A 15,748-nucleotide genomic window follows, 5' to 3' on the forward strand; every position below is an offset into this window, starting at 1 on the left:
TGGAAAAACGCAAACAAAGCTTTATTTTTCATACAGCTTCATTACAAAAATGAAATTCAAAGACCACAGGTCCCACCGTTTTTGCTCCTAGAAGTATTTTATGTATGTGAACAGAATATCACCAACCGTCCATTTTAGGGTATCAATAAAATTTCGAAAAAGGCAAATTTTGATTTACATCAGTTTACAATAAAACGTGCGATATCGTCTCTAGGCTTCTTTAAGGGCTATGGCCATAGTGGCACTAAAAAAAAGGATTCCAACATTTTTTAGGGTTTTTTAGCTTCACTTGTAAGTTTGTGTGTATGTAGCTCTCTTTTATATCAAATTAAAAAGAAAAATTACGTTTACGCTCCGGTATCCGTCTTTTCCGTAGTATCTTTGCATGTAATTGCTTGGTTTTCATAAAATAGGCGTGCTTATTTTCCTTAAGCTGAGTTTTCCTGTCATAAAAGTAAATTTGTTTAATTTCTTTTCCACGAAAATAGTTCAGGGCTCGTAAAATCATCAATAAACTCTTTTGCCCCGATGAACATATATTTAAAAAATTCATCATTTCAGAAACTGCTGGACATTAGCATTCTACAAGTTTGATTTGTAAACATTTCTGCTCACGATATGGGCGAGTTCAGATTGTAAGCGTTAGGTAAGTGCAAACGAAGTGTGTAGGATTGGTATGCTGTATGGGAGAATACAGAATATAATGAAAAAAAAAAAAAAAAAAAATTAACCTCATGTTACAGTCTTCAATTCTAAATTTTGAGCTTGGCTACCTGGCGCTATGCAAAATGCGTCTACGTATTTGTAGATCATGAGTTCCCATTTGGACTAAATATAGTGAAAAATACTTTGTGAAAGTGACCAACGAACTCACGAGCTGATAGAAACCAACAGGGCGATATCACTTTCTCAAAAGAAAAGGCCATAAACTACACTGTAGCGTAAAGTGAGAACAATACACCTGGTAGAGTGGACAGTACATAAAGGCAAGGCTAGGCAAAGAAAAAAGGAAACGGAAAGGGCAAAAAGAGAAAAGTTATAAATTTATTGTCGAAAAGCTATTGACTTTTAATCAAATAATGTGCGATATGCTATCGAAAAGTTCTCGCTTATTTATCGAAATTTCTTCGAAATATTATCGAAAATTTATCGATATGCTACAAAATTTTATCGACAGGTTGTAGATTTTTTATCGGAAAAAAATCTATTATATTTCGATAATTTATTGATTTTTTCTATTTAATAGTCATCAGTTTGATATCGGAAAGTAATCGATTTGTTATGAAAAACGTATCGATTTGATATCGAACAGAGAGAGAGCCATTGGGTTTCTAAAGCAAAGCTTTTAATTTTTCTATTTAATAGTCATCGGTTTGATATCGGAAAGTAATCGATATGTTATGAAAAAGTTATCGATTTGATATCAAATAGTTATCGATTCCTTATCGGAGAGTAAGCAATTCGTTTTGGGCGTGTTTTTAATTTGTTTTCGTTCGAGACGAAGAAATGCTTTGCTATGGTATAATGCCAATATGATCTCGAGAACAATCATGTTTTTAACTAGAATTAGTATCAAAATTATGCTGATAAAGTCGAAAATATATACTATTAACAACTGCGAAATGGTCGCTAAATGGCATTTAAATGATCCGCAAATTGATCTCGTGAACAATAATAAAATTGTTGCCAAAATAGTCCCGCGGTAATCCCAAAATTATTTTAAAACAATTTCGATTGAAAGGTTTCGGTAATAGACCAAACATCCTCCCGAAGCAAAAAAATCTTGAAATTATACCAAAAACGATCCGGGAGATAAAGTACCTATTAGCCTGATTGAATTGAACGGACCCTGAAAGCTATAAAAGTTCACAATTTATTCAAAAATGGCTCGTAAATATCCTGAATTATCGGAAGATAGTGCCAGAATGATATCGAATATATGTACCAAAGCAGGTATAAAGGAATTGGCAACGAAATGTCAAAAGTTAGAGACAAACTATGCAGCAAGCAGCGGGCATTTCAAATGACTGTTTCGATAGAAGTATCTGCTCTAACACTAGGGTGAACGCAGGTGGTCTCGTTTTCTAAGTTCAGCGCCCGAAAAGCTAGCTCAAGAAAACGTGAAATTCAGAAACATGCCCTTGTAACCCTCGCCATGTGCAATTTTTTATTTTTTTTTAATATCAATAACAAAAAAAGTTTGTTTGTTTTGATTCATACTAATTTTGAAATTTCGAAATTTCAAATAAAAACAAGAATTATGCAACAGTAAATTATAATATGGCTACCCTAACTAAAGACGGTTTTTCAAAGTCTTATCTAAAGAATTATTTTCAATATTACTAAGTATGTATGCACTGTGTTTATACGACAAGAAGTGAATAGTCTAAAGGATTTTCAATGAGAAAAATAGAAATTTTCGATTTATTCATTAAAAAAAATGCTCCTTTGGTTTTCTCAAATATATGCTTCTAAAAGCCAGATAATGAAAAAGACTTTAAACCGGAATAAACCTGAATAACCTGAATAAACAAAACTACACATTGCTTAAAACAAGCCAATAAGACATTGTATACTTTACGATCGTACCAATAGTAACTCACTATTAATTAGCTTTAAACAAGTTGGGTGTTAAACTAGTTGTAAAGTAGTCCCCTAAATTCTAGTTATCATGTCATGCAGGAGTAACCACTTCTTACTTTTTTCGACCTCCTCCAGTTAGTTATTTTCAAAGAAGATCAAATAATAATGCGCTTTTTTTAATTTTTTTTATTTGATTCTAGTTAATCGTAAAGTTGTAGCTAGCTTTTTTTCCTGCAGGGAATCAACTGATACTATACTTTGAATACACACTATTAAGGAGAATTAATGCTCGATATCACATGTTGTTGACGCCATCGTAAAATAAGTTATATCGAATAATAATTTAATAACGCTAACTAAACTAATTCGTTTATAAGCTTAATCTAATATTCGAATAATTTTTTTAGTATTTATGATATTCATTGTACAAGACTTGATAAATTTTTCAAATTTCAATTCATTAGCTTAAGATACTTATAAAATATGAGCAGAGCTGAATACGAGGAATTATATTACAATTTATTATATTACAATAGAAAATCACTACAAAACTTGTTAAGTAAAGAACAATAAAATGACAGTTTTGTTTCGCTTCGCAGAATGTACTTAAAAATTAAATAAATTAAATTTAAATTAAGTTAAAATTAAATTAAATATATTATATGTTTTCTCTTGGAAAACAATGTATTATTTAAAATAAACTACGTTATTATGAATAGAGCTGGGGGATAATTGCATTTGTTAACGAATTCAGCTAACATTATGTTTACTTTAATTGTATTTGGTTTTCTTTTTTTAATTAAAAATTATGCAATATTTAATTTAAGGTTTTGCAACTACATTTACGTTAATTGAAATTAGGTTTTTTTTTTTTAATTCTGAATACAGCATTTGTGGCTCAAAAGATCATAATTGCCGTAATCATAATTTAAGGAATGTCCAAATTACCATTACCGCACACGTAATCATCCTGTACTCTGTATCGCCGTGCTCAGTATGTAATGGAATTAAAATAGAAAAACTACAGCCTTTTCAAGTTTACTTCAGAAATCAACAAATGTTCTTCAAAATATTCAGTTGTACTTCAGAGGCTGTAAAATGCAGAAAGCTAACTGTAATTCAGAAAAGGTGGAATTGAATTTGAATTTGAAACAATCAAATGTAGTCCAGAAATCCGAAACTATTTTTCAAAATAAACAATTGTACTTCAGAAACGGCAAATTGTTCTTTAAAAATCGGGAATTGTGTTTCATAATGAATGTTGATCTGATCCTGAGGCACTATTTAATATTTTTGAAATTCCATTCAAGATTTTGAAGTACAATTAAGGGGTTTTGAATTAAAACTGAAATATTTGACTTTGTTTGAAGTACTTTTTTGCTCTATAGTGGTCTCATTTAAGCTTTATGAATGACGTCTGAATATTTAGAAATATATTTGTGTTTTTTAAAATACATTTGGCAACGCTCAACTTTCTCTGAAATAGATTTATGTTTTTCTGGAATACATTTGAGTAATATCATATCAATTTGCTTTTCTCTGAGATGAACTCAAATGTTTCTGAAATAAAATTATTCTGAATAAAATTTTTAATTGCCCCAAGATGTCTGAAATACTTCTGCAACATGTTTTTTCTGAAATTCTTTTGACATTCTTTCCAGCCAGCATTTTTTGAAAATTTTGATCAACAAATATTTAAATATCATACCCCAAGATGATTAAAAACGTTCAAATTTAAAAGCATTTTCTGTTCGAAAATGAACGTATCGTCGAGAGAAAAATGTACCATAAATGTGATTATTCTTGATTCCTATTTCGAATCGCTTTTTATTCATATTTGATATCATTGTAAAATTGAGCTTTAATAGTTTTAGAGTAATATTTGACTGCTTTTCACAGTCATTTGCTGATCATATTCGTGAATATATTTCAATCGTTTTGGTTGAGATTTTTGATTCATTTTTGAATGCCATTATAATGCATTTATTTTTCATATCTCACTCAAATACATAATAATATTTTTCATCAGGGGAAGAAAGCATGCGAAAGTGAGCTATTCGAACCACAGCTAACTCGCAAACAAACTTGACCGATATACACCTGTGACTAAAACATCCAACATCAACATTATCGTCTGCATCCTAAACTATGGACACGATACGCGATTTTGAAGCCGTATCCAGGTATGTCAAGATAGCTTCACTTACCTGGGGTTCAAATAGCTCACAACCTATGTATTGTCCAATCATTATGTGTTTTCTGGGAAGCGGAAGGGGAGAAATGGTTGGGGAAATCTTCGTTCACGAGCAGCATTACATTATTTTTGTCTTGCAGAATATCTTTTGCATAAATAATAAAATTTTTATATATTTTTTCTTAGCTTCATGATTGAAAAAATATGTGTATTTGAAAAAAATAAAATTTTTAGCGAAAAGTAAAATTTCAACAAGTATAAAATTCATTATTCAGTCAACAAATATATTCATAAAAGATTCATAAAGCTGAATGAAAAATGGTTATAAATTTTTGATCACCTAAAGTAAACACATTTGATTCAAATATGATTCCAAAATGTGATTGAAAAACTGTATTCAGTTTTTGATCATCATAGGTAAGCATATTTGATTATTCTTTTTGTTGGTTTTTATAAAATATTAAAATTTAGTCAATAAAGGACTCCAAAAATGATTCCAAAAAGTGATCGAAAAATGCTTTTTAGTTTTTCATCATCAAAAGTATTCATATTTGATTATTTCTTTTGTTCAATTGTATGATAGCTCATTGTTTAGTCAGAAAGAGTAATAAAATTGTATTGATATGTAGGGAAATTCAAAATTGAATCACCTAAATGCTGATTGGGTTTGAAATACATTTTGCATTTCCTTAAATAAACTTGAAGTTTTCTGACTTGAAATTGAGGCTTTCTGAACTAAAATATAGGTGTCCTTAAATTTCTGAAACAATTTTTCTCACTAAAAAGATTTTATGCTTTCTGAATTCCATATGGATCATCTGAAATTCATTTGACTTCTGAAATACATTTACCATTTTCTGAAAAGCATTTCTTCTTTTCTTAAAAACAGTTGAAGAGGTGTAGATTTGTTATCACTTAAAATACCGCATTGTTAAAAAACACTTATTTATAAAGTATTAATTAGGATTCAGCTCTTCATATGACTAATAGTAAGATTCGATGAAAATTTACGTTAGTTATGTGCCTGTGCTTATGTTTCCCAAAATATGCTTACAGTTATTCGACAATTAATGATAGTAGTATATAAGTACTTATTTACATAGATAATTTGTTTTGACGTTTGTAGTAGATACGTGTATTGTATAGTTGAACAATATCGCTTAAGCCCATTTTGTAAATTCATATTTTTTTTTGCCTTTGTTGCAAGCCAATATTCCGAAACGTTTGCTTACTTCCTTAGCTTACCACCCGCTGCTTAGTTGTCACTATCGCTACGCTGCATCAAAATGCTTATCCGTAACTTTAACTCGTTCACTTAATCACCTTTGCTGCTACTGCACTCAATCGCCACCCCACTGCTGCTGCTACCTAATCAAAACGAATAGCTGCTCTTGTAACGCAATGAATGTCAATAACGCTAAGCTGCAATGTAGCCATAATGTTTGTGTGCTCCTTTTATAGTTGGTCACCGCATGGTTGCATGCATCCGCATCGTTACAACTTTGTAGGCAGCCATGCACGTATCTGTAAAATTGAATAGAGGGGAGAAGTTATACATACACACGTAAAACAGTGTAAACATGTAAGAATGCATAGGTTAATAGCTTGCAACTCAATCAACATTTCTGATACTATCATCAACAATACTGCATAGTGTACAGTGGGCCATAGGGTATGAATGCGTTGCAAAATTTGTTAGCTCAAATGTAAATAGCAACAAAAGAGTTAATGACGATTATCTCCACTTCTACAGGAACGCATTTCTTTATTAGTTTCAAAAAAAAAAAAAAATGTTTTTTACATGGGTTAAAATTTAACTAAATTCTTTATTTTTCCTTACATTTTGTGATTTTTGTTATGTTTGCCCATAATAACTTTTGTATGCTTATTATTTTCGAATTTTGACGGTATCTGACATTTAAAATTTTTTGGTTGCTCAAAATTTTCTATTTTAATTTATTTTATTTTATTTTATTTGAATTTATTATATTTTATATTAAATTATATTATTTTATTTAGTTTAATTCAATTCAATTTTATTTTGTTTTATTTAAGTTTTTCTATTTAATTTAATTTATTTCATTTTATTTTATTTTTTAAATTTATCTTATTTTTTTTTATTGAATTTAATTAAGTTGTTTTTATACTTTATTTTATTTTATTTTATTTTATTTTATTTTTTTTTATTTTATTCTATATTATTTTATCTTATTTTATATAATTATATTATAATTTACTTTTTTTTTATGTTACCTTTTTATTTTTATTTAAGTTTATTTTATTTTATTTATTGCATTTTATTTTATTTTACTTTATCTTTATTTTATTTTATTTTATTTTATTTTATTTTATCTTATTTTATTTTATTTTATTTTACTTCATTTTATTTTATATTATTTTATTTTATTTTATTTCATCTAGTTTACATTTAATTTAATTAAATTTTGTTTAATTAAATTTAATTTAAATTTATATTATTTAATTTTTTATTTTATTTTATTCTATTTTATTGTATGTTTCTTATAATTATACTCAGCTGAGCAGAGCTCACAGAGTATATTAACTTTTTTCGCATAACGGTAATCCGTAACGGCATAAACTAATCGAGATAGATATAGACTTCTATATATCAAAATGATCTGGGTGAAAAAAGAAATTCATTTAGCCATGTCCGTCCGTCCGTCCGTCCGTCCTTCTGTAAACACGATAACTTGAGTAAATTTTGAGATATCTTGATGAAATTTGGTATGTACGTTCCTGGGCGCTCATCTCAGATCGCTATTTAAAATGAACGAATGAACGGACTACAACCACGCCCACTTTTTCGATATCGATAATTTCGAAAAACCGAAAAAGTGCGATAATTCATTACCAAAGACGGCTAAAGCGATGAAACTTGGTACGTGCGTTGACGTGATGACGCAAAACAAAAAATTAGTAAATTTTTGCACAATGGGCGTGGCACCGCCCACTTTTAAAAGAAGGTAATTTAAAAGTTTCGCAAGCTGTAATTTCGCAGTCGTTGAAGATATCATGATGAAATTTGGCAGGCACGTTGCTCCTATTACTATATGTGCGCTAAATAAAAATTAGAAAAAATCGGAGAAGGACCACGCCCACTTTTAAAAAAGATTTTTTTAAAGTCAAATTTTAACAAAAAATTTAAAATCTTTACAGTATGTAAGTAAATTATGCCAACATTCAACTCCAGTAAATATATGCTGCAACCAAATACAAAAATAAAACAAAATTTCAAAATGGGCGTGGCTCCGCCCTTTTTCATTAAATTCGTCTAGAATACTTTTAAGGCCATAAGTCGAACTAAAATTTACTAATCCTTGTGAAATTTGGTAGGGACATAGATTTTATGACGATAACTGTTTTCTGCGAAAATGGGCCAAATCGGTTGAAGCCACGCCCAGTTTTTATACACAGTCGGCCGTCTGTCCTTCCGCTCGGCCGTTAACACGATAACTTAAGCAAACATCGATATATCTTAACTAAACTTAGTTCACGCACTTATCTGAACTCACTTTATCTTGCTATAAAATATGGCCGAAATCTGACTATGACCACGCCCACTTTTGCGATATCGAAAATTACGAAAAATGAAAAAAATGACATAATTCTGACCATATATCAAAAAAGAGATGAAACATGGTAATCTGATTGGTTTATTGACACAAAATGTAACTTTAGAAAAAACTTTGTAAAATGGGTGTGACACCTACCATATCAAGTAGAAGAAAATGAAAAAGTTCTGCAGGGCGAAATCAAAAGCCCTTGGAATCTTGGCAGGAATACTGTTCGTGGTATTACATATATAAATAAATTAGCGATACCCGACAGATGATGTTCGGGGTAACCCTGATCCACATTTCGGTCGATATCTCGAAAACGCCTTCACATATACAACTAAGGGCTACTCCCTATTAAAACTCTCATTAATACCTTTAATTTGGTACCCATATCGTACAAACACATTATAAAGTCACCCCTAGTCCACCTTTATGGCATTATCTCGAAAAGTGTCCACCTATAGAACTAAGGTCCACTGCCTTTTAAATACGCAGTAACACCTTTCATTTTATACCCATATCGTCCGAACACATTCTAGGGTCACCCCTTGTCCACCCCTATTGCGATATCTCGCAAAGGCGTTCACATATAGAACTAAGGCTCACTCCCTTTTAAAATGCTCATTAACACCTTTCATTTCATTCCCATATCGTACAAACACATTCTAGAGTTATCCATGATCCACCTTTTTGGTGATATCCCGAAATGGCGTCCACCTATAGAACTCCCTTTTAAAATACTCTTTAATACCTTCCATTTGAAACCAATGTCATACAAACACATTCCAGGGTTACCCTAGGTTCATTTTTCTAAATGGTTATTTTCCCTTATTTTGTCTCCAAAGCTCTCAGCTGAGTATGTATTGTTCGATTACACCCGAACTTAGCCTTCCTTACTTGTTTTTTTTTTTTTAATATTAACCCTAAGAAATATTTTGTATGTTATTAATAATGTTTGGTGAGCTGTCACCATCCCTTATAAATTTTTCTTGTTACTTTATTACCAATTTTTAGACTTTTTTTAATATTTAACTTTTTTTTGAAATTTTTATAGTTAGTAAAACCTTCCCTGTCCCTGACTTCATTACCAATTTGAACTTTTTATTTTTAATTTGGGTTACATTACTAAAACTGTTTAATCTTTTTTATAATAACTGTGAAGTTTCGCGAACCCTTAGCATTTTTTTACTCAATTTAAAATTTTTTTTATTCTGTGCCTTATTGCTCTTCTATTTATTAATTATTAAAACTTATTAATTATTATTATTTAGATTGGGTTAATTTTTTCGCTCCTTGGAATTAATTTTGCGTTATAGCTCCACATCAGCATTTTTTATACATGCGCCCTCCAAATAATAATTTTAATTTATTTCACCCGTCAAAAGTAATTTTTTATAGCTTTACTACTTCAAAAAGCCCTTTCTTCAATTTTTTGTGCAAAGCGCTTCGGTTCCCGAAATATTGAATTTTTGTACAAATTTCTTTAAAATACCCCACCGTGCACCACATGATATTAAACTACTAAGCAAATGCTTCCAACACACATGCATACATACCTATTATCATAGTAGAATTTGCCACAATGTGACATCCGTATGATTTCCGTGTCCGTTGTAAGTGTACCGCTATCCAAAGCACAACCTCGCACTGTTATCGATTCACCAGTGTCATCTGCATAAGCAACCCATGTCACCAAGTGAGCAAGGACAAAGTTCATTCAGCACGTTTCAGTGCATATGTAAGTGCAGCCACAAAAAGGTAAAACATATCAAACTTGTATCAACTAAATGCTTAAGTCGTCTATCTAACATCATCTACATATCTGCATAAGTTACAACAAAACATATTTACAATTCAGCTGACCTACCATAAATCCCAGAAATTTTGATGCAGGCCGTTGCCGGAAATAGGCCATCACGTCCCTTCCGTCCACCCATACACGGTGATTCCATCATGGCTGTTGAAAAGTTGTTGTGAAAAGGATCGTCGCAAGCTTTGTTAGCTCCATTGAATGAGACGCATTTGAAGCAATCAATACAGTTAACTGTGCATAAGTGGAGAAAAGAGAAAGAGAGGTTGAAAGAACACAAAAAAGAACGTTAGACGATAAAAACGGGTAGATATAAAAGCGCAACAAACAACGGTCCATTAGTGCTGTTAGGACTTAGTAGAACCAGTTGTGCCGCTGATAGCCATATAGCATGCAAAGTTAAAGGCTTAGGCACTAGTTTGTTGTTGTATTTGGCGTTCCTTCTTACCTAGTTGTATGTTATGTGTTGAAAGCAGAAGGACGACGATGACATATGATATGATTTGCTTATTCCAGTTTACTCGTCGCAGTACTTCGCTTAAAGGCGGCATGTTTTGTTGTTCATCAGGTGCGGAAGCACCCCGCTCTGCTTTTCGGTTGTCAGCACTTTTTTTTTTTTTTTGCTTACTTAGGTCTTTCTATGAGTATGAGTACACTACTAAATGCAATTCAATCTGGCTTAAAGCTGCTTTCAATTTGTTTTTCATTGTCCTTGTTGTTTTTGTTGTTATTTAGAGTACTCTTTGGCCAATTTAAGAACGTTGTTGATGGTGTACACTGCTGTTGATGAACTGTAAAATCGAAGAATGCATATTTGAGTCAGCATTTTTGCTAATTTTTTTATTTTGAAATTAAGTAAATTGTTTTTTTTTTCGGCAAATAAATTAGCCACATCAAATGGCTTATAGTTTCCGCCCAACCCCTTCAAAGGTATGAGCACGGTAAAAGATGTTACATAAAATATTTTCATCTCGAATGGATTGGTTAAGTTAAAATGTGTTTAAATAGGGTTAGGCTAGTTTGAACTGCTCGAACCGTGAGGACCTCACATAAACTGAATGAGGTCATAGCGTTTCCAGAAGTTTGCTAAACGACCAAACTGAAAAATCCTATCAAAAATCAGGACGTATAAATCTTCCTACCTCGAATATTTCTAGGGATCGCTGACACTCTAACCAGGACTAACCTTTAGCCTCAATTTCTACATGTAAATAACCACTCCGCTAAAGAACACATCTACCGCCAATGACCATCCCCGAAAGAGCAGCCACTGCTTAAACCGTTCTCCATAACCCCTCCGTCATCATCGACAATTTCATTTCTCTAACACAGCTACTGGTACGCGCTCCGTCGCTTAACTGCCACTGCTGGTCGCCTCGTTGTTGTGGATGTTGTCATCCGTACTAATAAGCTAAGGCATCTTGCTCTTTCACTCTATACTCTCTTGATACGAAAAGATGCTGTCTTCTAGCACTTCAACCCGTGTCCGTGTGTTTATTCCATTTCACATATAAATAGCATATTTTTATTTAGTGATTAGTTGTGGGATGTACTTCACTTGATCCTGACTCAATATATTTGTATTAAGGAAGCTATAATTCACTCTAAAGTGTTGACTCTGAGGCTCACGGCCCACAAGACTTTGGCGAGTTCACCATTGCTCCGGTTTTGAGCTATAGAGAGGAGACCGATATCATGTGCAAATATCTCTGCTCACAGTATAGGGGAATCAGGAAGTGAAGTCAATTCTATTCAAGATAAGTCAAGTCAAGACAAAACAAGTCACGTCAAGTCAAGTCAAGTCATGTCAAGTCGAGTAAAGTCAAGTCAAATCAAGTCAAGTCAAGTCAAGCCAAGTCAAGTCAAGTCAAGTCCACTCAAATATTTTAATTAATTTTGAACGAAATCCGTCATTAAATACTTATACTGCGCGGAGTATAAGAAGCGTCTGAGTCGCATATGACTCTCCGTTTAAATACACGTATCTCACGACAATACTAGTCGAGTGGTGTACATATATGAATACACATCAAACTTCACGATATGAGGCTTTAATTTATTTATTACTTAGTTTTGCTTTACTGTCTGGCACCTGTTCACATAAGAAAGTTGCAAATCAGCTAAAATGTACCATTATCTTATATATATTCTCTGTTGCGATATTTCCATTCACAAAAAAAGAACTAATAATAAATTTTTTTTTTTTTTTTAATTCATTCTTTAAGAGCATCGGTAGCAACAAAATTAACTTAAAAAATTTGCATAGTGTTTAAATCCAGCATCTTCGTGGCCAATTATCTAAATAATTCAATGCCTTATAAGGACTCATACTCAAGAATGCATCTGCACAGATAAAATAACAAAATCCATATGCTGGTACTCAAGAAGCTATAAAGTATTTTTTTATTCACAGAACGTGCGCTTATTAAGTTTAATGTAGTAGACAATTTTTGGCAAATAAAATTAACAAAAGAATTGTGAAGTTGTTTGTTTGTAGGAATGCGAAAAATGCTTGAAATGAAAATGGAAAGTGTAGAAAGAAAACAGCACGAAGTAACTTAATGATAGCAGCCGCCGTGGTATGGTAGTAGCATACTCCGCTTGCCACACCGAAGGTCCCGGGTTCAAGTCAAAAGAAAAGCAATTCGGGACTATCTGCAGGCACTCTTCGGTAATAATTTTGATAGCCTTATTAATTCGGGGTCATTTCGTTGTTATATAATGATAAATACAAGATTCTCTCTGGAGAATATTACGAAATAATTTCGGTATTGCTTCGGAAATGTTTCGGAATAATTTCTTGACTACATATAACCGCATCATATCGTGTATGATATTTTGCAATAATTTCAGAAGCATTTTGAAGCTATTTCCGGATAATTTCGGAGTTATTTTCATGTTCATTTTAGGCGTTTTTTCGTATAATTTTAGACTCGAAACTATTTCCGGATAATTTCGGGACTATCTCAGGAACATCGATCCGCATCTATTTCAATTAGTTTTGAGATTATCTCAGGATAAAGTGGGGACTATCTTCGGAAGATTTCGTAAGCAATTTTGAATAATTTGTAGATTGTTTCCAGACAAAATCTTTTAAAGACTAGTTCGGGATAACTTCGAAATTTGGGCTCTCTTCGGTTAATTTCGAACCTGTATCGGGACAGATTTCGATTTGTTTCGGGATAGTTTTTGGATGGTTTAAGACTTAGTTGGAATCTTTTCCGTATCATTTCGGAAGAATTTAAGGAACATTTCGGGATTGCTTTCGAAATCAATACGCGCCTATTTCAGAAATTATCTTGGGTTGAATTTGAGACTTTTTTCAAAACATTTTATTAATCTTCTTGAAAATTTTAGCAATCCAGAATATTTTGGGATCTTTTCAAGTTTTTCATTACAGTCGGAATAACTTCGAATCACTTTGGGCTGTGTTTGGATCATATCGAGACTATTTCCGTATAGCTTCCGATTCATTTTGAGAGAATTTTTGTGCAATGAAAGACCCCGACGTAACTACTTCCGCATCATTTCGGAACCATTTAATGAACACTTCGGGGTTGCTTTCGAGATCGATTCAAGTCGATTTCAGTTAGTTTTGAGACTATCTGCTGTGTTTGGATTATATCGAGACTATTACGGAAGCGTTTCGAGATTGATTTATTGATTATTTCGATATTAATTATTGTTTGTGTTCGAGATCAGATTTGTCTTAGACCATTTCAAGAGTATTTCGAAATTATTTTGTGTCGCTTTGAAAGTTCGGTTAGGTTAAACTGGCCAGTTAATAAACACATAACATAGATTTAATGTGTAGATAGTGTTGCCTTGTATGTTGCTTAGTCCAATTATGTACCAGCACAAATTTTATATAATAACTATCTCCTTTTGCCAAATATTAAAACTTTCAAGGACCAAACATTTAAGCTATTTGTAGATCCGACCAAATTGTCGCTCTTAAAGGCCAGAACCATAATCACGCGAGTCCAGGACACGAGCACCAAACGTGCTCCTGTTTGATAGAAATTTGATGTTATTTCGAGAGGACTTGGATTGCTTTAAGAATCATTTCGGCACTGTATAAGTCAAAATTTTTCAATTCTTTCGGTACTGCTTTCATACTGTATCTGGATCATTTCAGTACTATCTCCGAAAAATTTTGTTTTCATTCACTCACTCAGAATCTTCAGTGTGGTAGGCGGAGCACGCTACCACCACGTCACGGTGGCTGCCTAGTAGTAATGGATGGAATAGCTCTGGTAAGCATAAAATATATTCTATCAAACTTGAGTGACTCCAGATTAGCAATGCAAAATATTTGAATTTAAATTCAATCTCTTTCCATCATCGACATATGTATATTTATTATGTTAATTTAAACAGACTGACAGTCGTTTATTTTGTCTATTATATAAGTACTCTAAAAGCAGCTCATGCATTTTACTTACATACATACTTATAAATATAAATATGTCCATTTTAATTGCAGATAAAATTTTTCAGATTAAATGCTTGAATCGAAAGCAATTACTTTTTATAAACAAAGCATGAAATATTGAAAAGCTTTAAAGTTCTTTATCATCCTGCTGCTATAATAATAAATCGTGAACTCAGCAAAAAGCAGAAGTGAAGTAAAAAATAAGCGCATAAAAGTTTGTGCTACATTTATCAGCGGATTTTTCGTAGCTGTGATTTTTTGTGATAAAATGAATCGACGGTTGCTAGATTAATGAGATTGCCTGTCACGTTATTATGTCCGCCATGCGCCATAAAATTAGTAGGCATTAATTATAATACCGCTGTAGCTCTTTTTGCTCAAGTTGTTTTAAATTGAAATATTTAGTTTGTAAGTACATAAAGCAGCGAACAAATAATTACACTGGATCACAAATTCCAACTTTTTTTTCTGCACCAGAGACGCCATTATGAAATTCATATGTAAAATCAACTCCTGATTCCGAAAATCAAGGTTATTTTTAATTCTATGGTAACGTTTTTGAAATATTTACGAATTACCGTTATTTAAAAAAAAAAAAAAAATTGGGTCCACTTAATCATATATATCTCAAGAACTAATTGAGCAATTCCAAAATGGTTTAAAGTTTTTAAAAGGTATTAAAATTTGCTATACATACTGCGCATACAACACTTTTTTCAGGGCCCTGCAGATTCAAAGATAACGAACAATAATTACGGATTTTTAAAATTTTTTTTTTGTAAAAATATAAAAAAATTTGTATTTTTCGAGGAAGCATCTCGAAACTTTTTATTTTTTGCAGATTTTTTTTGTTTTCTCTCTAAGCTCTGTTTTATTACAAAAAAATAAGCTTTCAATCAACAAAAGCGATGGACTAATAAAAAAGTTATAAGCATTCATGTAAATATTCCCATTTAATACCTAAGTACCCTACTGGTACATATATGTTAGTATTCGTATATCAGTGAGTTAGCGAATATTAGTATGTACCAGTTTTGGAATTGCTCAATTCGTTCTTGAGATATATATGATTAAGTGGACCCAATTCTTTATTTTTTTGAAGTAACGGTAATTCGTAAATATCTCAAAAACGTTACCATAGAATTAAA

At 31.9% G+C, this 15,748-nt stretch overlaps 1 protein-coding gene across 5 annotated transcripts in view; it reads right to left on the reverse strand.

Moving 5' to 3' along the window:
• Window positions 1-5,917: 5,917 nt before the first annotated feature.
• The window catches only part of LOC137238899 (uncharacterized), a 183,919-nt gene continuing 174,088 nt past the window's right edge, over window positions 5,918-15,748 (reverse strand). For all 5 annotated transcript variants that reach the window (XM_067763924.1, XM_067763928.1, XM_067763927.1 and 2 more), the window contains exons 2-5: window positions 10,614-10,956; window positions 10,223-10,399; window positions 9,912-10,026; window positions 5,918-6,301 (exon numbers count right to left, since the gene is read on the reverse strand). In XM_067763924.1, the coding sequence (XP_067620025.1) occupies window positions 6,142-6,301; window positions 9,912-10,026; window positions 10,223-10,399; window positions 10,614-10,716 (555 nt within the window). In that variant the 5' untranslated portion in view covers window positions 10,717-10,956 and the 3' untranslated portion in view covers window positions 5,918-6,141. The remainder of the gene's footprint in view (window positions 6,302-9,911; window positions 10,027-10,222; window positions 10,400-10,613; window positions 10,957-15,748) is intronic.

Source organism: Eurosta solidaginis, chromosome 1 (assembly GCF_040869045.1).
Source record: "Eurosta solidaginis isolate ZX-2024a chromosome 1, ASM4086904v1, whole genome shotgun sequence".
NCBI lineage: Eukaryota > Metazoa > Arthropoda > Insecta > Diptera > Tephritidae > Eurosta > Eurosta solidaginis.